This window comes from Hibiscus syriacus, unplaced genomic scaffold (assembly GCF_006381635.1).
Source record: "Hibiscus syriacus cultivar Baekdansim isolate YM2019G1 unplaced genomic scaffold, ASM638163v2 tig00000495_pilon, whole genome shotgun sequence".
NCBI classification, from domain to species: Eukaryota; Viridiplantae; Streptophyta; class Magnoliopsida; order Malvales; family Malvaceae; genus Hibiscus; species Hibiscus syriacus.
The window spans coordinates 12,328-35,991 of record NW_024061793.1 but is presented as its reverse complement, the minus strand read 5'-3'; the positions used below and the strand labels follow the sequence as shown (position 1 = coordinate 35,991).

The window sequence follows — 23,664 nt, the reverse complement described above, 5'->3', positions numbered from 1 at the left end:
GGTTTATAATTCTCTCTAAAAGAAAAATGGGTAATTTATGAGTTTAGTCACTGAATTTTCTACACTTTATAAAATGGTATGCTAACTTTGCGATTTTTTAATCCCCAATTTGTTCCAAAATACCACTTTAAATTCCCTACTTTATAATTTCTAAAAATTTAGCCCCTAAATTGGGGTGTTAGAATTCTCCGGTCGTTAAAAGAATTTCGTCCTCGAAATTCATTCATGTCACAGAATTGCAGAAATGAAAATTCTATCAATTCTTCCATATCTTCAAGTAGCTTTTATAGAAATATGGATCATCCACTAATCCTTAACCAGTTGAGCATACATTCTTATTAGAACTTTTCCTCATTTCAATAAAAGAATCCAAACGAAAATTTCTTGAGGAATCAATTCAGTATTGGTTACGAGAATAGGCTCACAGAGCAATAGCATATCCCAATTTCATTTCTGGAGTCGGGTCAGAATTTCTCAGATGAGTAAATCTCACATGGCTTGTGTGGTACTTTACAGAATTTAGACAGACGTTATTGGTATTCCTTTATTCAAAGGTAGAGCCTTAACGGATAAAAACTTAGGTTTGTTCGTTATAGATAGGGACTCAACCTTGGAGTTTCGACTCAGAGAAGTACGATTGTAGTCTATGGGCATGTACTGATCAGACATCTTTTTGAGATTCAACCGGCCGATCTATCTTGAAAATTTTGATTCAAACATAACTGTGATACCACTAAATGTAACCCCTCAGACCAATGCGGGTAACCTGATCCGATCCCGGATGTCACATTAGGGCCACCAGAGCGACCCACCGTACAAATAATGGAAAATTTAAAATTTTTATTAAAATATATAAAATCATAAAATGATTTATTAATATTCAGAAATATAACAGGTTTTCAGACTCAGATATAAAACAAAATACAATCTACATGCCCCCTAATCAGAAGTACCATAATCTGCAAGCAACGTCGAAAGAACTCCAATACTGATGTCGATAGATGCACTGGTACGATTCCTTTGACCTGAAAAGGTGAGTAACAGAGTGAGCTTTGGAAAGCTCAGTAATACAAACTACCAGATGATGCTGAAGAACATGCATATACATAAAAAATATATTTCCTTATCGGCTCAGACAACTACAAATCTTTATGTTGAGCGGAGATCTTACTGATATTTCAGGTAGTAACAAATAGTATTCAGTTCAGATGGAAATATTTTGGATGTCTAGGTTCAGGAGATTAGAATATGTCATCTAGTGTGTTCCCGCAAAACCAGTAAAAAGATACAGATCTTTAAAAATATATTTTTAAAAACATAAAACTACCCCCATCCTTTCAAAATCTGTTTGTGTAGGTTCCCCAGAACCATACACCCAACCCACGCAACCTGTAAGGCCCTGAGCACAAAGCCGAGGAACCTGCAGAAATACTTCCTTCAACAATACCCCTAATTAAAACATTTTTCCGTTAGTAAACGGAGATATCAGAAATCAAAACAGAATTCAGATCAGATATCAGAACAAATTCAAATCGAAAATCAGATAAAACATTCATGTAATTAGGGAAGACACCAGTGTTTACAGATATTATTCAGAGATATTGGATAATCTTATCGGGCAGAGAAACACAGATCTTCAGTTTATCGATAGAATGTCGGAAGTTAGAATCAATGTTGGAAGAGTTTATTAGCTGACGGAATCATCTGTTATTCAGAATGTGATTTATCGAAATCATCACTGAATAGATCATATTCGAAATCATCACTGAATAGATCTTAAGGGAACTAACAGATATTCTAATGCTCTTTATTTCATTTCCACGCTTCCACGATATCATGAAATGCTGACATGTTTGATTTGTAGTTCATGACCAATAAGAACATTACATCATGTATGTTCATTAACGTTTTCAAACTCATCTAAATCACTTATTTAATCCTCAGTCATTGAGATTACTTATTTTCAGAGTTTTCCATAGTAATTCGATTGTTTTCTGAATTTTGGATACATATTGTACTTATGTTCAGTTTAGTTCGGTATTCGTGGTTGATTTGTCGAACAAATATCAAATTCTTAGTACTGAATGCGATCTAGAGTTGAGCTGAGTTGAATACTTCCAAAATTATCATTGAGCCAAACTTGAGAAGACAAACACACATTCAAGTAATATCTATGGCGTTCAGGTACTGACATATCATTACGGTTGATCGACTCAGTTAATTTGTGTTCCATAAATTTTAAGGGTAGTATAACACCCATATTTACTTGGATTCCTTAATTAATCCAAAACATCTACTTAGTCTAGGTCATAAGGTGGCGTTTGGTTCGCTGGAATGTTTATGAGGGAATTGGAATCTGTGAAGGAATTAGAATCTGTAGGAATTGGAATCCAATTCCATATTCTGTTTGGTTGGCATGAAATGGAATTGGAATCCAATTCCATATTCTGTTTGGTTCGCAGACATGTCAGATGAATTTGATTTCAGTAATGTAAAATGACAGAATTGCCCTTCTTGTTTTTTTGCTTTATTTTAGTTTATTTTACAACTTACATGTAGTAATATATTATAAAAAATTAAAAAATGTTAAATTTTCATTTTTATTGATTGATTATTCATTTCAATAAATTATAAAAATCATGCTAATAAACATTATAAGTTAAAATCATCGCAATCAAAATATGTTAATAAGTTACCAAAAGATAGAACATTATTTTGATACATTCCAATCGGAGTATGTTAATTAGTTGCCAAAAAATATACCAAAAACTATTTTTATTCAATATATGAATTAGAAACTCGACCCGACACGACTCAAAATAATAAAAAAATACTTTTATTCAATAAAAACATTGACTTAATTGAAAAAAATTATATATAGAGGGGTATTATTGTAATTATTCAATTAAAAAAATATTTTTATTCACCCTAAACCCGAACCCGACCCGACCTGACCCGAATATCACACTTAAAAAAACCCGACCCGACTCGACCTGAATATCACACTTAAAAAACCCGACCCGACCCGAACAAAATAAATTTTCATCCGACCTGACCCGAATATATGAATTAGAAATTCGACCCGACCCGACCCGAAATAATAAAAAACTATTTTTATTTAATAAAAACAGTGACTTAATCCGACCTGACCTGAATTATATATATTTTCGAGCCGGTCCGGTTTTTTTCACCCTAAACACGAACCCGACCCGACCCGAATATCACACTTAAAAAAACCCGACCCGGCCCGACCAAAATAAAGTTTCACCCGACCCGACCCGACCCGAATATATGACTTAGAAACCCGACCCGAAATGAAATAAAAAATATTTTTATTCAATATATGAATAAGTTACCAAAGGATTGATGAGGTTGTATGGTCAAATTTCAATTCCCTCCAACAAGGGAATTGAATTCCATCCATTTTTGGATGGAATTCACTTTCCCTCATTTGATGGAATTAAATTCTATCAGGGATTCCAATTCCCTTGAAAATCTTGAACCAAACATGGGAAAGTGGTGGAATTGGATTCCAATTCCCACTAATTCTAAGAGATTCCATCCAACCAAACGCCACCTAAGGGTATTTTAGTCATTTGGTGCTCAGTTTTGTTCCATTAATTTCAGAGCTCGAGGATATCCAATCATTCTTGAATTTGGTGATATTCTTGGTCATTTCCATTCCAGGGATATTTTGGTCATTTTACAGATCCAATGTATTACAATAATTCATTCCGTCCGATCTTATTATTAAAATTAAACTTATCATTATGTCAGTCCCTTCGAGCTATTATGACAAAATATCACCCTCGATAAATTATTATTCATAACTCAGAGATTTTCGAGTCAAGTGCCTTCTCAGATGTTACAACAGGTTACCAAGAATTTTCTATAAAGGCAGGATCTTAATAATGAAATATGTAATTTATCGGTTAAGTACGAATCCTCAAAGTACTTTCTCGTTCATGGTTAACTCGGACTATTTTTACCTTTCAAGGGTATTTTTGTAATTCCCTAACAAGATAATTTCAGTATTAAAACTCTTAACAAGGATAATTATAATTTAGAGATTATGGGTTTAATCGCTTTCCCGGATAATCTCTATACTTTGAATTATTCCTTAACAAAACTTCTAGTATCTTGTACAAACTATCTTGGATTTAGAAATCGGTTATCCAGATTTCCTAAGCAAAACCAGTATTTTCTGTACACATCATTAGTTTCATCATATCAATATGTCTTTAAAATTTCTTATCAAACTTATAGAGTCAATTCTTGTCCTTATTACAACATAAGGGTATTTTCATAATTTTACCTAATCGAAGTATTCTCATAATTTATCATCCTAGTACCTTTAATGAGATAAATTATAATCTACATATCCATGGCTGATTTCTTTATCACTTAATCCCAGAACTTGTAATTTAATTCCAACTGTCCTCCAATTTCTTATAATAGTCATCTGAGCCTTATTCAGTTACCTATTTTCTACCTCATTCGTATCGAGTGTAAAAATTAATTAATTATTCAGATAAAACCAAACATTTTCATTCATGCATTTATCAATACCAATATGTTTTATAAAGCATGAAAAGGTAGTAATGTATTACCTCGATTTTCGTACCATACTGATCGACCATATAAATTCCATTCGAACGCCCTCGATCTTGAAATCAACTTCTAATAATTCCTTGGATACATATCAACCGAAATTTCATTAAAAACAGAGCTTAATTGCAAAAAACGAATCGAATCGAGTGATTAATTAGTCAAAAACAGTTTATCGGGTTCGAATTTGACGAAACGGACTTCGGATTCAGATTCAGGACGTCGAAAAACATATAATATGACTTTTCAAAATTTTTGACTTTTTGGTCAGTCAAAGCCAAAGTCAATGGGTTTGACTAACAACTTCGAGGCTTTCGGGATCGAATTTGGAAAAACGGACTTCGGAATCGAGCTTAGGACGTTGAAAAACATAAAATATTATTTTTTTGAAAATTTTGACTTTTTGGTAAAAGTCAACGCTGAACGGGTTGGGTCAAACCGGGTCAAACGGGTCGGGTCAACGGGTCAAACTGCCCCAACAGTTTCCGAAGCTCCCCCACGCGCAGGGGCGGTGCGTGAACAGTGATACGGTGTCCGAAAAATTTCTAAAAATATTTTAAGCGATTTTAAGACACCAAGCTCAGTTCAAAATTTTGAACGGTGGAGAGCTCGATTCCGAAACGTCGGAAACTTTGACTTTCTCACCCCTCCACGTGTCGACGATGACAGAGATGCGACGGACACCGGTGGACTTAGAACGATTCAAGGAACACGATGGTGTGGGAGGTGTCGAAAATGGGTGGTCGGATCCACTTGGATCGATGGAAAACCAACGGAGATTGAGTTAAAACCGACAATACTTCCGATTGAAATTGATGACGAACGACGTCGATTCACGACAAGCACTTTGAAGGGTTTTGTTCTTTGGTCGACAACGAACACAATGGTGGTTTTGGATCATCGAACGGTGGCCGGACGGTGAATAGATCAAAGCTCAAAGTAGTTGACCAGTAAAAGGAAAATGAGGAAAAAATATGCATAAACATACGAATGAGAGATTTATAATTCTCTCCAAAAAAAAAAGGTAAATTATGAGTTTAGTCATTGAATTTCCTGCACTTTATAAAATGGTATCTTAACTTTGCGATTTTACACTTTAATCCCCAATTTCTTCCAAAATACCACTTTAAACTCCCTACTTTATAATTTCTAAAAATTTAGCTCCTAAATTAGGGTGTTACATAGAGTTTATTATTTTTCTTCACAGGATGGAAATTTCTCGATAAAAATATTCTTTCTTAATCTGACCCAAATATAATAATACTCTCACCAATTTACTTTCCTACTTCGACCCTGAAATCTCTCAAACTTTTCAAGAGCTTCATACTTTTACTTCATTAAGGTATATTTAGAATGATTGTCGATAAAAGCTAATGCATGTATTAAGCCTAATAAATCTTTAGTCATTCCATCTTTTCCAGTAAAGTGAGTCTTAATCGTCTTGTGAGTGAGACGGCAGCATTCACATGTTTCAAACGATTCATGATCATGTGGACCTAGCTAGATAGCATTCTTTTTGTAACTTTACTATATGAATCTCATTGACATGATCAAATGTACGATATCAGATATAGGTCTTAGATAAATCACCTTTTAAAGTTTCTTAATCATTATGTTAAGCAAATGTCTTTGTGAATCCAAGACAAAATTAGAAAATACCATGGGAATTGAAATTTTCAAGATATGCGACCGTACTCCGATATCCCTTGGTCCATCTCTGATTATAATCTCGAAAGTTTGACACGTTGATAACTTTGAATTCAGCTATTCATCTCAAAATGTTGATTCAAACATCTTGACTCTTTGAATCCAGATCAAGACTCTGACCTTAAATACTTGTTGTATAGCAACCTCGACATGCTAATGGCATTCCCGTTGCTTTTCACCGGAAACAACTTCCGACTGCTCTGCCAATCGTTTGTTAGTTTTATCCATTCCCTCCTCCATTTCTGCATCTTGAACTCCTCGCCCTTTTCTAGACTTTCTATCAAAAGTTTGAAATAAATTGCTGCTCGGGGGCCATAATAATCTCGTACAAGTCCACTCCAATACTTGTTTCCTACACCATCGCAATAAAAAGCATAGAAATGGGAATTCATTAAAAGATGACTACATGTATAGTGATCGCACGATAAAATAAACAGTATAATGAGCAAAAGAAGAGAATATCACTAATATAAAAAATAGAAGAATATAAGAGAATTTACAGAAACTTGACTTCAAGCCTTAATTCTTAGTATCTCTTTATAAGAATAGTTATGATTACAAAAGGAACTTGTTTAGTAGAAATGTGACGGTTAACTTGGAGGATCTAACATAGAACTTAAGTCCAAGGTATATACACCATTTATGATATCCCTACTCGGGATATGTATCGAATACAGATCTGTTCGACACGGATAAGATGAGCAAACAATAGTTGGACATGAATATCTTTGGGGAAAAAAGTCCAAGTAACATGGTTCCACAACCATGAAACTCTTTAAGAAAGATAAGAGCAAGAGTAGGCAGTGAGGTGTAAAAATACCATAATCACGAAGTAAACTTGCTTCCTCTACAGTGTTATCAAACCACATGGTAATTTGAGTTCTTGCATTCCACTCGAACTGTATTTTTGAGATCACGTCAATCCACAATCTTCTAGCAATATGAATAGCTTATAAAAATAACCTTTAAAGGGATTCTAACCTGTTTCTCTTCTTCTTCATTTTGTGCAAGTTGTTTAGCACTTTCTAGCCAAGGTCCCAGAAGAAACCCATCATGGCAGGCCAATAGAGTGTCCATATCTTCAACAAGCTCTAAAAACTTCTCACTCAGAGAGGTGACTCTATCGACATATTTTAATGTATAGGCGTCTATGATCTTTAAGAATAGCTCATTTGCATATTTAGCCAGAGCTTGTCTACTCAAGTCAACTAAGTCATAGCTGGGCACAGAAAGTAGATTTCCATGAATGCACATACTAGAATTCTACAATACATCACAATTGGCAAAGCATTTACTAAAACACATGGTGTTTTGGAACCAAAAAATCTACCTGTAGGTGCTGCTTGCAGATAGTTCATTCCCACTTGCAATAAAAAGTTCTAATGCCTTTATCACCTCAGAAGTTGAATACCATAGATGAGGTTGTTCATATGCATTTGTTTTCTCCCTTAGTACAGCTCTTCTTGAAGTTGGTTTACCATAGTGTTGATACCTCTCTAGCGGTAATGAAATAAAGAATGGACTGACATCCGGAAATGCTACGATAACATCCCTATTCTTGTCCTGTTCAAATGATAGAAATTATCAACTGTATAAAGATTAAGATTAGGGGTTATTTTTTATTGTGATTATAGCCTCGAATCAGTCAATTAACATTCAAGTCAGTTTATTTCAAGAAAAAAAAAAGAATTAAAGTCAGTCATGCACAAGGAACTGATGGACCATGAAAGCCATGTCAACCTGATAAAGCTATACACAGAAACATGACAATATAAAACCCTTGCATGTTTGAGGAACTTGATGGGATGCCTTCGTGCCAGGACAACTTGACAAGATATTGCACAGCAGAGCGGAAAATACATTTCAATAAGTTTGAGGACTTACATAGGCACCATCTGTGCAATTGTAGATTGTGTGGTATAATATACTCCATGCGTCTCTTATTAAAGGAAATGATTGACCATAACGCCTTGCTATATACAGTTCAATCCATGCCTGAAAGATGTATTTTAGTAAAGAAGAAAAGGTTGGTTTAGAATTTGGTTTAGCCCAATGGAAAATGCATGCCTTTACACTCTATTCCAGCAAGTTTTCTGTCCATCAACTAGAAAAATTACCTCGACATTGACTTTTTTGTGTTGAAATGCCATCTCAGACATGAGATCATAAACAATTGGATTTTGTTCTATACCTTCCATTGACATCCCAATGCCAACCTTAACGGAAATTGTAGATGAAGTCAGAGACAGATTTGAGTTATAAAAAGAATAAATAAAAAATCACAGCAAATAAATTTCAAACAGCCAGAAGTGTATTAGTCAGTTCTTGGAAATCTCATCTGCATGACATGTAATGCTCATACATGCAGGCAAGCATGTTAAAATGGAAAGTAAACGTTGCAGGCTATAATTTAATGAGAACAATTTTTCACAGTAACCGCTTACTGATATAAAAGGTGAAATAGCCAAATCTGATGACATCCACAACTGTTTGGTGGTATTTTGGAACTAGAAATATGTAATACAACTTACCATTGTTGTGTTTTCACTTTTAAGAGCTTCGATAGGGCCAGAAGCAATTGCATCCAAAATTCCATACATCTCAACATTCCCTGCAAAGTTGTGTAGCATGCACCTGTAAAGTAGGATGCCAACGGACCAGATGAGACACAGAAGAGAACAAGTTCCATACTTCCATTTCTTTGCCTTCAAGTTGGTAACAGAACAAAACCATTGTTTTCAGTCTTGAAAATTTAATTCTGTATGTCCATTGGATGCTGTTTTTCCAATGTTCAATATATATTTTGTTTGTGGGGTGGGAGGTCTGAGGTATACTGTAGAAGTAATATTACCTAGGAGTTACTTAACACAAAGGCATCAGGTTAGGATACGTTTCCTTTATGAGGATCAAAATTATTGATAGAAACTTGCGGACACATGATTAAATCAACATGTTAGTTTTCTTATACAAATGAAATAAAAAACAGAGAAAGAAACAATGCAACGATAACTTTCCAGATGTAAGGAACACCATAAAACTGCTCTGAAGAAATCCAGATGGGTTTCACTTCAGCAAACAAATCAAGGACGACCAACTTCCCCAAGGGAACAGAGTGTAGAAGTGCCTGAGAAAAGCATAATTACTACCAGTCAATGAACAAGATATATGTCTTCTCATTTTCGTCATCTTCAAAAGAAAATGTCAGAATGCATAATAATCTTAACATGCTCTTCTGAGCATGTAAGCACAAATATGATTATATTAGAATACACAAACAGGTACATGAATTTTCCAATTTCATACTAGAAAACAAGATTTACATATGAACTCAAATTCTGGAAAGTAATGCCACAGTATCATTGAGAGTCAAGGAAAGCTAATTACTTAAATCTTCTAACCTGAAAGGAAAATAATGAATGTTGTTTTGGGATTGAAGAAGTTCAGAATTAGTTTCTATTTGGCTGATAGCAGGAAATAAAACTTCATTGACACAATGTACCTAGCAGTGAACTGTGAAGTTTCTTCTCCGAAGGGTGACTAAATACTATGGTATTTGGCTTTAAGAATATATATTAGGGCTAGAGATAAGTTCGAATTATTCACTTGGTTGCCGCATATATGACTGAAACATAAAAAAAATAAAGGACCACACAATTTAGGGCTATCCCCCTCCACCTGTTTCTCTTCATACTAATAAGTAATAATGCTTCCTACCATGCTTTAACCTTCAGTTATAGCAATTAAAAATGAAACTTATCAACTTTTGATTCAAGGTGTAGATGATCGGAATAAAATACTAAAACCAGATTGACATAGAAGACAAAGAGCTGATGTATTTAGAGATTGGAAAGGCAGTGACTAGTAGACAATTAAAAAGAAAAACTATAGATATAACCTTCATTTGTGGAGGCCTCCAGAACAGATCATATGAAAACAGCCATCCCTATGGTACAAAGTTTGATCAGTTAGAAAATAAGGACAAAAGATACTAAACTCTATGGTGGTCAGGAATGCAATGATATAGTGCATTTGCATCCTGACCATAAAAAAATTAACAGGGAAAAGATGGACAGATTGGGTCTCCTTTGACTGTCACAAATAAAAGAAGGTTCTTCAGTTTCTAAAGTGAAGTGATTGGGATTTTTATCTTTTGACCTGCATTAGCCACATGGCATTTTCATCACCACTCTGCATCCCACTAAAGATTGCTGCACCTAATGAGGAGATGTACCCTGGATCATCCAACGGAGGGGTATTCTCATCAAATGTGTCACTACACGGTTAGGAACATATCAAAATAATGTAGAAATAAGGTGATAAAAAGATTGATATATGGATTAGTAGTTCAAATCAAAAGCGGCAAATGAACACCGCTTCTACAGACAAGATGACAACATGTAAACATTGAATGAATGTTTTTATAAGTGTCATTGTGTTCTTAAATCTTAATCCTACTGCACAGAATCAGGCTAAGTCCAGAGAGGTTGAGATGAAGAAACAATTGAATAAGTGAAAAACAAGACTGACAGAAAATTGGCCCATTGAGCTAACAAAAGCATAATAATGACCATTCGAGATTTTTAAGCCATAACATGCTAGTGAAATTCACATGTTAAATCAAAGAGGATTAAAATGGAACCAAAATGGCATCATAAACTGCTTTCTGCAGCCTAATTTATTAGAGCCCATTGACTTGAACAGATTTAAAGACAACAGCATTAAATGCATCAAACACTTCCATAAGCATTGGTTCTGCTTTGTCTTTTAGAAGTAATTTTCTAATAAAACAAAGGTTGTAAATATATTAACTGTTAGAAAGGATAAATCTTAGGAGTCTTTGTTGTCTCTATCTCTTGATAGAATTTTATCTTTAGCTTAAAAGTCCTATTAGAAGTCAGCAACTCAGTTTATTTAAACTACTGTAATCTACTAAATTCAATAATCAGATTTTTGGACTCGGAGTGGGCTTCTAGGGGAAGGCTAATTTTAGAATCTGATTGTCTAGTGACTCTAGAATGGAGTAAAAATCCAGCTTCTTGTACTCCTTTGTTTAAAGCTGTGGTGAATGACATTGCTAATATAGTGAGAAATAGGGGTGTGGTCATTAGGCATATAAATAGGGGTGTGGTCATTAGGCATATTAAGAGAGGTGCCAATTACAAGGCAGATGAGTTTGCCAAGTTGGGAATTGGATAGGCCTGACGAGGGGTAATATGTAGGGATTGGTTGGTAGTTTGTATTGGGTTTTGTTGTTTGGTGGTAGGAGTCTGATTGTAATTGGTCTAATGTGTAAGTAGTGTTTAAGTTAAACTCTTCATCCTAATTTATCTCTAAAACTACTCCTTAATTTGTACAAAAGATGACTCCTATTTTATCTAGGTCTCTAATTCATGTGTATAAAAGCTTATGTACCCTCTTGTGTAAGAAGCAATTTTCCTTTGAATAAAAGAATTTTAATTCTTTCACTATTGGAAAAATCTAGTTCTTTACATGGTATCATTCGCCGGCGTCGATCCCAGCCTTGCTGCCGCCGCCATTTGTCATCCCTTCGATCAGTAGGATGCTATCAGCACACTGCCGTCCTCCCAATCGTAAATATCCGATCACACCGCTGTACCCATCACATCACCAAATCCCTCGCAGCGCCGTTTTCCTTCACAAGTGTCGTCCCCTTGCTGCACCTCCGCAGAGTTGCTCCATCGAATCGCCGCACCCTTCGCAGCACCGTCCTCATCGCAGCGCTATTTTCCTCGCATCCCAGCACAACCTCGTCGCGGAATTGTCTCCTTGCTGCGCAACCACAACGCTGCTCTTCTCCCAGTACTGCTCTCCTCTCAGTACTTCTCTCCTCACAGTGCCGCTTCTGTCACGCCGCTGCTCTCCTCATCGTACTGCTCTCATCGCGCTGCTGGTCCAGTGCTACCCTCATCACAGTAGTAGCCCTTCCCGTTCTGCTGTTTGGTCACTTTTCAGCCAACCCGGTCCCCCCTTAACACAGCCTTCAATTCCTCTTCTCGACAGTTATGGCATATCCTTCTTCACCGAATCTTCCATCCGAGGCTGAAAACTCCATTATCCAGTCGTCTCCTTCCGACTCGGTTTCCTCGTCCATTACTTGTCATCGTCTCAATGGTGAGAATTACATTGCATGGTCTCAATCCGTGCGTCTGTTCATCACCAGTCGCCAAAAACAACAATATTTCTCTGATAATATGCCGATCCCCGATCCCTACGATCCCCAATACGACACTTGGCTCACCGAGAACACCACAATCATGTCGTGGCTCCTCAACTCTATGTTGCCTGACATTAGCGGGAACTTCATGCTCTACACCACCGCCTCCTCAGAAATCTGGAACGTCGCCAAGGAAACATACTCCAATCTGGAAAACTCGTTTGCCATGTTTTCCATTGAATGCGAGATCAATAACTTGAAGCAGGGCAATCCTACTATTACAAAATACTTTACTCAACTATCTCGTTTATGGCAGCAAATTGATTTGTTCGAAACTCCTGCTTGGCAAACCGGTGCAGATGCCAAACTCTACAAAGGCTGCTTGGAAAACGATGTATTTTTCAATTTCTGTCAGGGCTGTCTATCTCTCTTGATGATGTCCGTGGCTGGATTTTAGGCATCAGGCCTCTTCTATCTCTTCGCGAGGTGTTCTCTGAAGTTCATCGTGAAGAAAGCTGCCGCTCTCTGATGCATCCACCATCCGTTGGAAGTTCTGCCTTGAATACTCATTTTTTCGGTGACACTCGTGTCAAGAAAGGCCGTCCCTGGTGCGATCACTGCCGAAAACCTGGTCATGTTCATGATAAATACTGGAAACTACATGGTTGTCCGGTCAACTGGACTCCATCGAAATCATTCTCGCGTCCATCCTACGGTAACTCTGCTGTAACAACATTGGAAGGTGGTTCCTTTTCTCATCAACAGCTGGACAATCTAGGGAAGATGTTTGGTCATTTATAGATTCCTCCTGCTATTGAGCCCAAATCTGCATGCACTGTTAGCGAAGGTAGTTCTCCTTTTGCCTCCTTATCCCCTTCACCCGGATGTGTCTCTTGGATTGTTGATTCCGGAGCAAGTGATCATATGAGGGTAACTTCAGTTTATTTTCAATATTTCACAAAAATGGTATCTCATGCAGTGTTCGTATTGCTGATGGCTCCCTATCACCAGTTAAGGGCAGTGGCTCGGTTCGCATTAATAGCCGCATTATTCTGTCTAATGTTCTATTTGTTCCAAGTTTGACTTGCAATCTTCTTTCGATTAGCAAATTATCTACTGATTTGGGTCGTACTTTTCATTTTTACTCATGATCATTGTGAATTTCAGGATTTGACCTCGGGTATGGTGATTGGCAATGCTAGGCGTCGTGGTGGACTCTACATCCTTGACGCTCCTCCTTATGCTCTCATTTCAAACCATTCACTCGCACCATTTATCTCTTCCTTTGTTTCAGTTTCTCCTACAGATGCGGCTGCTGACATTGTGTTATGGCATTTTAGGTTAGGTCACCCAAGTTTTCCTTATCTTGCAAAATTGTTTCCCAAATTATTCATTAATAAAAACCCCGCATCATTTTCTTGTGACATTTGTTCTCTTGCAAAACACATTCGGAGCTCTTATCCTCCTTCTCCCTCCCGCTCACCTAAACCTTTTTCCTTAATTCATAGTGACATTTGGGGACCTTCACGGGTTACGGGTTTATATGGAATTTGTTGGTTTATTACTTTTATTGATGACCACTCTCGTACCACTTGGACCTTCCTTATGAAGGACAAATTTGAGTCTTGTATCATCTTCAAACGATTCCACAAAATGGTTGAAACACAAATCCAAAGTTCCATTGGCATCCGAAAGTTTGATAATGGTGGGGAATACCTCTCTCAGTCATTGGGATCTTTCTTCCAGGAAAACTGAATAGTCCACCTCACTTCTTGTGTCGACACACCACAACAACAGGAAAACGGAATAGTCCACCTCACTTCCTGTGTCGACACTCCACAAAAAAATGTGGTCGCAGAATGTAAAAATCGTCATCTTCTCGAGGTAACCCGAGCACTCCTTTTTTCTTCTAATGTTTTGAAATACCTTTAGGGTGAGGCTCTTTTAACAACTACTTTTCTAATCAATCATTTGCCTAGTAAAATTCTTGCATTTAAGTGTCCACGGGATATCCTTTCCACTAAATTCCCTCATTTCAAACCTTTTACCTCTTATGTTCCTCTTCGTGTCTTTGGTTGTACTGCCTTTGTCCATGACCATAATCCTCATAAATCTAAACTTGATCCTCGGGCAATTTAGTGTGTCTTTGTTGGTTATTCATCCCATCAGAAAGATTATTATTGCAACTCTCCTTCTACAAAACGATTCTTCACATCTATGAATGTCACTTTTCAAGAGCATAAATCATTCTTCTCAAAAGCCGAAATCCAGGAGGGAGAGTGAGTCTAAATTTCAACTTTTACCGATTATTACTGAGTTACCCATCAGTCCATCTTCTACTGAAAAAACTACCACTCCACAACCTCTTAACACCACCACATCTGATAATGAAAACCAATCCACTAATCCCATCGACTCTCATAAAACACCCAGACCATCTACCGATATTCTCATCTACAAAATACGACCCAAACAAGCCCTACCTTCCACATCGCAGCCAATGCATTGTCAAGAGCCAGAACCGGGTTTAAATCCATTGACAGACGAAGGAGATGGTGACCAAAGTAAGTTGAATGTGGTAATTGATACTAGTGAGTTACCAATTGCTCAAATAAAGGGAGTTAGATGATGTACAAGTCATCTTATTAGTAAATTTGTTGCTTATGGGAAACTAATGTCTGGTCTTAAGACTTTCACAGCTCAGATTGATCATATTCACATTCCAGAAACTATAGAGAAGGCATTAAAAAGTCATGAGTGAAAGAAGACAGTTGAAGAAGAAATTTCAGCTTTAGAAAACAACAAAAACTGGGTCATCGTTGATCTAGCTAAACACAAGAAACCAGTCGGCTGCAAATGGGTCTTTAATGTGAAATTCAAGGTAGATGGAAAAATTGAGAGATATAAGGCTAGACTTGTGGCAAAAGGGTTCACTCAGACTTATGGAGTTGACTATCAGGAGACCTTTGCTCCAGTTGCAAAACTCAACACTGTTCGAGTTTTATTATCCTTAGCGGCAAACAAGGATTAGATACTTCACCAACTAGACGTGAAAAATGCATTTCTCAATGGCAATCTTGAAGAAGAGGTCTATATGAAAGTTCTACCAGGAATTCATTCTGGAAATAACCGGGTATGTAAATTACTGAAATCCTTATATGCTCTAAAACAAGCACCTCGAGCTTGGTTTGATAGATTCATGAAAGTAATATTACAAGACAACTACAAACAGTGTCAATCCGATCACACACTGTTTGTAAAAACGGCTTCTGATAAGAAGAAGTTAATATTGATTGTCTACGTTGATGATATCATCATCACGGGTGATGACTTAGTTGAAATCGAAAAGTTGAAGACTTTACTAGATAAGGAATTTGAAACCAAAGATTTGGGAACTCTAAGATATTTCCTAGGCATGGAGGTAACGAGATCACGAGAAGGAATTGTCATAAATCAAAGAAAGTATATTCTAGACTTACTTTCTGAAATTGAAATGACTAATTGGAAACCCTCAGAAACTCCTATGGAAGTTAACTTAAAATTGAGTAAAGATGGAAACCCGATAAATAAGGAACATTATCAGAGGTTAGTGGGTAAACTCATTTATCTATTTCTAACTAGACCTGACAATGTTTTTCTTGTTAGCATTGTGAGTCAATAGATGAATGATCCGAAAGAAGAGCATCTGGAGGCAGTCAATCGAATCTTAAGATATCTAAAGATGACACTATGACATGGATTGATTTTCAGAAAACATGAAGACAAAACAATTAAAATCTTCTCAGATTTAAGCTGGGCTGGAGAATTAATATATAGAAGGTCAACCACAGGATATTGATCATTTGTATGGGGAAACCTAGTAACATGGAGGAGCAAGAAACAATCAGTAGTCTCCAGGAGCAATGCAGAAGCAGTATATAGGGCGATAGCACTCGGGATGTGTGAAGGAATTTGGCTACAAAGACTCTTAACCGAACTAGAGATGTGCGATAACAACTATTTTGAACTTCTACGTGACAACAAATCTGCGATAAGCATTGCAAAGAATCCGATGCACTACGATAGAACAAAACATGTGGAGATCGACATACACTTTATTGCAGAAAAAGTAAATGGTGGAACTGTGAAACTAAACTATGTCTCTTCACAAAACCAACTAGCCGATGTATTGACCAAGGCACTTCCAAGGATTTCCTTTGACGAAATTACATCCAAGCTAGGTCTTCACAATATTTACTTCCCAGCTTGAGGGGGAGTGTAAGTAGTGTTTAAGTTAAACTCTTCATCCTAATTTATCTATAAAACTACTTAATTTGTAGAAAAGATAACTCCAATTTTATCTAGGTCTCTAATTCATGTGTATAAAAAGCCTATGTACCCTCTTGTGTAAGAAGCAATTTTCCTTTGAATAAAAAAATTTTAATTCTTTCACTACCGGAAAAATCTAGTTCTTTACATAATGTACTGCTGTTGTATCTGGTTTTTTAGTAATAAAATTATTGGCACTCTTTTCATGTCCACTGATCTACCTATGTAGATCGGAGGTTATGATGGGGTTTTTTAACGAGGCCATCTTTCTATATAAAAAAATTTCTCTTCATAATCTACTGTAAATTAGTAAATCATGCCTTCCAGAACAGGATCAAAGCCAAAGTAAAGGGTACCAAGGAGTAATTTAGTGATTTTCACAAATTGAAATTACCACTATATCAAAAATGATTACAATCCAACAATATGGATCTCTAAAATTAAAATCTTACCAGTTGTAGATGTGGCTTGTTCTTCCATATTCTGACCAAAGATGTAAGACCAAACATTAAAAAGGTTAAAATGAATTGCATAAATTGTAAGTAGAAAGGAAAGAAACATTTAATAACTTCTAAGTGCATGAGAGATAGACAGAGAGAGAAAGAGCAGCTTATGAACATAAAGGACCAAGGAATTGAAGGAACACACCTTTTAGTTGTTCCTCAATGAAGGTTCTCCCAATCTCTACGAACAAGGGATCAGTTGCATCAAGTAGATAAGTGCAACACCATTTAGGGTTATTTTTAACAGAAAACCTGAAGATTTCAGATGAATTATTGAGGTTCCAATCCTTTGTTTAAATTTTGTAGAAAATTCTCAACCTTGGACAAGAAGCCTATATTTCAACTACTAAGTTCAGTTGGATGAAATAGAAAGCTGAAACACTTCAAAACAAATATTATTGCCAAGATGCATGTGGAGAAAATATGAACAATTTGACAATTCAAAAATATACTTTCGAGACATAAAAAATCCATTTGTCCAATTCACAATGCTATGTAACTTACCAATTACCCAACTGTGCTATCTTTGCTGAAGGGAATATATCTTTTAATGCTGCAGGAACATTGCCAGAAAAAGCTGGAAGGACTGCAGAGTATATTCGCAAACTTTGAAACTGTTAAATCAAGAAGGGAAAAAACCCATTCTTCTTGCTTACAAGTTTACTCCAAATCAGCAATTAGAACCAAGCTTTCCATAATTTTTTACCAAGAACTTGCAATAATTTTGTGTATCCATCAATTATTTTTATTTGATACTGCACTTGATCTTTTTTAATGCTTGACCTCATTCAGATGAAACCAAGGAAGGATGCCTACTTGATAGAAGGGAGCACATCCAGGTATGGACGCAAGATTTTATGTTAGAGGGCAAAATTTGGGGTGGAGGCGAAAATAGATTTTCAATAGAATATACATAGAAAAAATCTAAAATATATAGTAATTTTAAATATCCAAGGAGTGGCTATTTTTCCATGAAACAGTTCACAAAAAATAATCAAGACTTCTTCGTTCATTCCAAGATAATCACAATTTTTTAGGGAAAAAAGAGAGTTCTTAAGAGAAGTTTTAGTTTTCAAGCATTCTAGAGCAGCAGAAATTGAGATTTCAAAAGAATTTGATTCATCAAAGAAAAATTAACAATAATGAAAAGTAACCATTTTTCCTTCCAGAAAAAGAAAAGAAAAGAAAGAAATGGATGGCTATAGCAATTGGTACCTGGAGTCATTCCAAGTTCATACATTCTGGCAAGAATTTTCTTTTGCAAAGTTAATTGTCCATCAAACCAACTTTCTGGAAGTGGTCCACCCCATCTGACATTGAAGTACCACTTATTATATTCAAAATTACAACACCATTATTACAACCCAAATTCTCTATATCCGTTTTTTAAGGAAAGAAATGTCTATATCTGGGATTATTAGAACAGCCCATTAGAAGAACATTCCACCTAACGTATCACATGGTTTATTCTAATCATCAATGCAAAGGGAAGTAAAGAATCGTACTCTGAAAGGAAGGTAAAGACACTTCCTATTAGCATGTTCTTAAAAGGCCTTGACATTAGAGTTACCATGTTGGCTGAAACCAAATTAATCAGTCTATATTCCAAGAGAGTTCTAAACATTTTCCAAACTACTTACCCGTGCAAATTCCCCATACGTGACCAAGCAAGAAATGCAGGGCCCCCAAAGAAGTCATCCAAATCGGAATTGGTTATATTGAATTTCTGCTTTAGAAAAAATGTAGATAAGAAATACTGAAATCTAAAAAACCCAACTTACGAACATTATTCACGGCTTTGAAAAGAATTCCCAAAGTAAACTAACTAGCCAATGAGGCTAACTCCAATTTTGTTAATGAAATTTTGAAAGTAAAATAGCTCTGGTTGTTACTAGTACACTGATTATGCATCTTTCAATCAGTATTAATGCATATTGAGCAGGAATAAGCAATCTGTGACTAATATAATATAACAGGACTTCGTTTTAGCTTTTATAATTGATACCGCGACTATATCAATATGCACAGGACATTTAGAATTCACAATCTAGCCACTAGCTATAGTATTAGTACTTGTTACAAACTTTAAAAGCCTGGTGTTATGTCCCAGAATATATAAAATAAGGTTCAACTTGAATTTCAGAAAGAGTTGTCGCTGGGTGGAGGGTTGTGCATGTAACTAGCTCTTCTCTGCGAGCAAGAAAATGTGAAAAGACAGGCAAAATGAAAAAAGTTTGCTAAGTTAGTAAAATTTAGAAACTTTATATGAGGAAATTACCTGGAAAACTTTTCTCCAGATGGTTTCTTGCCCAGTAAATGCTAACGGCAAGTTGATACCTTGGAGAGCCATCCAATCAATTTCCTGTTCCCATCTTTCCCAATCCCACCAAGCAAAAGTATCTTCCAAAAGAAAACAAATGAAGTGCATATAATTTTCATCAAACAAAATTTCGAAATACTTATGAAGGCATTAATCACTCATTAGGAATAAAAGGGACGGTCAGAACAGAAGCTCACAGCTTGATGTAACAGCATTTTGGTAGTAATTCCATGGAATAGGTCTCTGCACCAAGATTCCACTATCTTGAACACGAGGGAGAGAGCCTGACTGAGGTATTGAGAATAGTTGTGCACCACCAGTTTTTTTCCAGGATATGTGTGAACCACACCAATACTTTAAGTACCAGTGTAGACCAGCCAAAACTTCCACCCCAGTGACACCACTGATTCTGCACCAGTCAGCAAAAAAATGTAATTATCATTCTATATATTGCACATAGACATGCCAGTAGACAGCAGTTTCATGTAATACCATGAGCCGAAACATATTTCAGTTATGGGCCAAAAATTGTAGAGGAAGTATTTATTGCCTATAAATTCTACAATCCCAGACTTGTAAATTTACAATTCTCTGAAAAATCCCGGATAAGCTCACATGTTGAGCTAAAAATTGAAGTATTGGAATTGATATGTAGTAGGTAGGCCCGTAGGAGTGAGTATTCAATTGAGTCGAGCGGACAAAGTTTGAGTTAGTCGAGTTTACGGTGGTACATTTATCATTCAAACTTTATTTGAATTTTTTTAGTAGAGTCGAATCAAATATATTTGTTCAAGTTTATATTCAAATTTAAATGTAATTATTTATAATATTATGCTATTGATTGGTTCCAATTTAAACAGTTCTCTCAAAATATATACGATGTGCATGTATTTCTTCAAATTCTTTTTCGCTTGTATAAGTAAGATTTGTAATGTTATTTAATAAATCAAACATCATTTAAAATTATACAATAAATTTATAATGTTATTTTTTAAAGAAAAAATGGATTTTGAGGAGAATTACCAAAGAGAGCATAAAGGAGACAAGGAATTGGTGAGAAGAAAGAATTTACAAAGAGTTGCAATTGAGGGACCAAATTAAATAAAAATGCAAATTTTAAGGATTAAATTGGAAAAAATAAGATTTTTTTTGTCAAAAAGAGTATTGAAATTACATAAGTATTCTAAAGACATAAGAACATGTTCAAATTTGATAAAAAAAAAATAGACTTAAGACAAAGAGGAAGTGAAGAAACAATGAAATTATACATAGTAGAAGGACTAAATTACAAAAAAGAAGAAATTAGTTTTCGGAAAAAAGGAATTGAAGCTACATAGGTATTCTACATTAATTGAAGAGGATGTGGTTTAAATTTGGTAAAGAATGGAATTAAAATGAATGAGAGAAACAATAAAATTAGAGACTAAATTGTAAAATTATCAAATTAATTAACTAAAAACTAAAATAACATCATTTTAATTTTTGGCTTCTCAATTATTCAAATTTTAAAATTTCAAACTCAAAATAAAAATTAGAAATTCGAATTGATTGAATAACTTGAAATTTTAAAAATCTGAGTAGAATTGAATTTTGTTAAACTTTAGTAATAGGTTAAGTTCTAAAGACTATATAGTAAAGGACTGCATTACGATGTGAAAACAAAAACGCTAAGCAATGTAATCCTCAGCTAGTAGTCAAAGTTATTCCATATAAAGGGAACGTCTCAATTCAGCGAATATAAGTTTATAATAACAAAGATGTTGCATGCAATTCGACATATATACATTCAAGAAGTAGTGAAACAAATTAAATATTTACTAACATAATCTCTGGAGCTCCGTATTTATAAGAAGAAGGATGGTTGTTGATAACGAAACAAGCTCCTTCACCACCACATTTCTCCTACAAAAGAGAGAGACAGTTTAACCCTTCAATTCACAGTATACGCGGCCAAATATAGAGGAAACGAAAAGACAGAAATTAAAAGAACCTTAGAAATGATTCGGAATTCAAAGGCGGAAGAGTGAGAATGAATCAGGCGATGGAGAACGGCACGAGCCGCCGCAACCTGGAGGGAAGGAGGAGCTCTCTCGCGGTCTTGGATTTGGAGAAGTTCGGAAATGTATTGGACGCCGAGAGTGGAGGAATAAGCCGCGGAGAAGAGAGAGAAAATGAGGAGAAAAATGGCGGGAAGCGGAGAATCCATGGAAGAGGAAGAGAGGGAATGGAGGTGAGAGGGAGGCGATTCTGCTTATAAAACAGAAATGGAATCATTGAAGCAGATGAGATTCAGCAGATTCGGTAAAGAGTATGGGACAAATTTTCGGCCGGCGATCTAAGGAAGACAACAATTACATCTCAACTAACAAAAAGTCCAATTATATATATACAAATGGACTTTGTTCCTCAAATATACTGTTTTTTTCCCCAGCTATTTACTAAAATATTTTACTTCTAAAATTATTTATAAATATAGTAGTCATATGTGACCGACACCTAAGGAATGATCATACTGAATTAAAGGGCATTTTTATTTTTAAAAAAATCCCAAAAATTCATTTAGCATTCATTAGAAAAATATTTTCAAATTGTATATGAATGACTATCTCGCGTCTTACAAAATGCATGTAACACCCTTGTGTTCTATAAGCACGAGATTTCTCCAACGTCAAAACATTTTTTAGATAATATAATTTAATATTAGGTTAAACAATCTGCGTTATACCAAACGCTAGGTACACGAGATAATGAATCATTTCAGCAATTTATCGCGTGTAGTATTGTATATAGATTTCCAGTCCACACAGGAAGTGTTTATAGGCATTTTCGAGGGGTATTTTCATATAGTTAATCTGAAAATTTTCGTAATTTATAAGATTAGATGCGTAATATTGATATTTATCTTTTAATTGATGGTAATATCGGCACATATAAAACATTGTAAGCGGGGTAAAAAGCGCATTCAAAATGGTTCCAAAGTTTGGTTTTCTACATGAAGAAGAAGCTAACATGTTTTGATAGGCATGACCGGGGATTATTTTCTGGAAGCTAATATGAAAATTTGATTAATTTATAAGAGTATAGGCGTAGTATTTGTACTTATGTTTTAATTGTGGCTAATATCAGCACATACGAAACATTATAATAAAGTTTTTAAAATATTACTTAATTTCCCATTTCAAGTAGTATAATTAAAAAGCAAAATAAATCGATACGAGGGTGTGATCGATTAGGACATGTGTTCGGGATTCCTACAGATAGTACATAGTTTCGGTTGTCAAGTTCTTTCTTGATGTTCAACCAAATCATCATCACAATAAATCCTTGTTGGTTGTGGACGACCATTTTTTTACGTCGTAGTGCAAAATCTGGTCGTAGTGCAAAATCTGGCCATATTGTAGGTTCATCATCAACTTCATCTGGATCCTTTTCATTTCCAATGGGAGGAAACTCATATTGATAAACATTGAATACAATTTCAAGTAAACATATCAGATCAACGAATTGCATGTAGTGAATCTGTACAAAAGAACAAGCAGTAATGGCATGCGCACACGGTATTTGAATGTTTGGAATACTCCGCAGTCGCATGTTCTTTCTCGTAGATTAATCACGTATGCGTTGTGTTGCATGTCTTCAAATGGTCTCGAATATTCTGAAACACAGAATTTATTTTGTTAGCGAAAGACGCATGTCACATCCATTACATTTGAACGTTGCACAAAGGTTTGCAATTTTGTGTGGGTGGACTGTGTGGCCACCTGCCATATAGTCAAGTGCTTGTTTTCCCAATGTTACAAACATGGTTGCCAACTGATAATATGTCACTTTGACAACTATTGAACCATGCTTTGAGATTTTGATATACCAAAAATATATATTTTTAAAGAAATTTTAAGATTATTTTCGATTCAATTTTCAAGTTTATATTCAATTTAATCGTTTGAATATGGAAATTCTTTTTAAGGTTAAAAACTCCATTTTTACTCCTTAATCTTTTGAAAATTCAAGTCAAACACTGGAAATAATTTTTAAATATTTTT

The 23,664-nt window shown here is 35.5% G+C and overlaps 1 protein-coding gene across 1 annotated transcript; it reads right to left on the bottom strand.

Annotated features, from left to right (window-relative positions):
• Positions 1–6,278: 6,278 nt before the first annotated feature.
• On the bottom strand, positions 6,279–21,963 carry LOC120207783 (alpha-N-acetylglucosaminidase-like). The gene is made up of 19 exons (XM_039207202.1): positions 21,612–21,963; positions 21,444–21,523; positions 19,819–20,030; positions 19,580–19,701; positions 18,942–19,027; positions 18,517–18,611; positions 17,806–17,887; positions 17,447–17,553; positions 17,251–17,281; positions 10,471–10,588; positions 10,211–10,258; positions 9,330–9,439; positions 8,847–8,949; positions 8,433–8,531; positions 8,200–8,310; positions 7,646–7,878; positions 7,297–7,534; positions 7,136–7,214; positions 6,279–6,667 (listed from the first exon to the last, which is right to left on the bottom strand). Exons 1-19 carry the CDS (start codon positions 21,825–21,827, stop codon positions 6,423–6,425), a joined length of 2,415 nt encoding a protein of 804 aa, XP_039063133.1. The 5' UTR covers positions 21,828–21,963; the 3' UTR covers positions 6,279–6,422.
• Between the last annotated feature and the right edge of the window lie 1,701 nt (positions 21,964–23,664).

Bases quoted from the DNA above. Each gene is read 5' to 3' on its own strand.
- LOC120207783 (XM_039207202.1), bottom strand. From the start codon at position 21,827: ATGGATTCTCCGCTTCCCGCCATTTTTCTCCTCATTTTCTCTCTCTTC. The intron at 19,702-19,818 runs GTGAGCTTCTGT...TTCTTTTGGAAG, and splicing joins AAATGCTGTTACATCAAGCT to ATACTTTTGCTTGGTGGGAT. The intron at 18,612-18,941 runs GTAAGTAGTTTG...CTTCAATGTCAG, and splicing joins CGTATGGGGAATTTGCACGG to ATGGGGTGGACCACTTCCAG.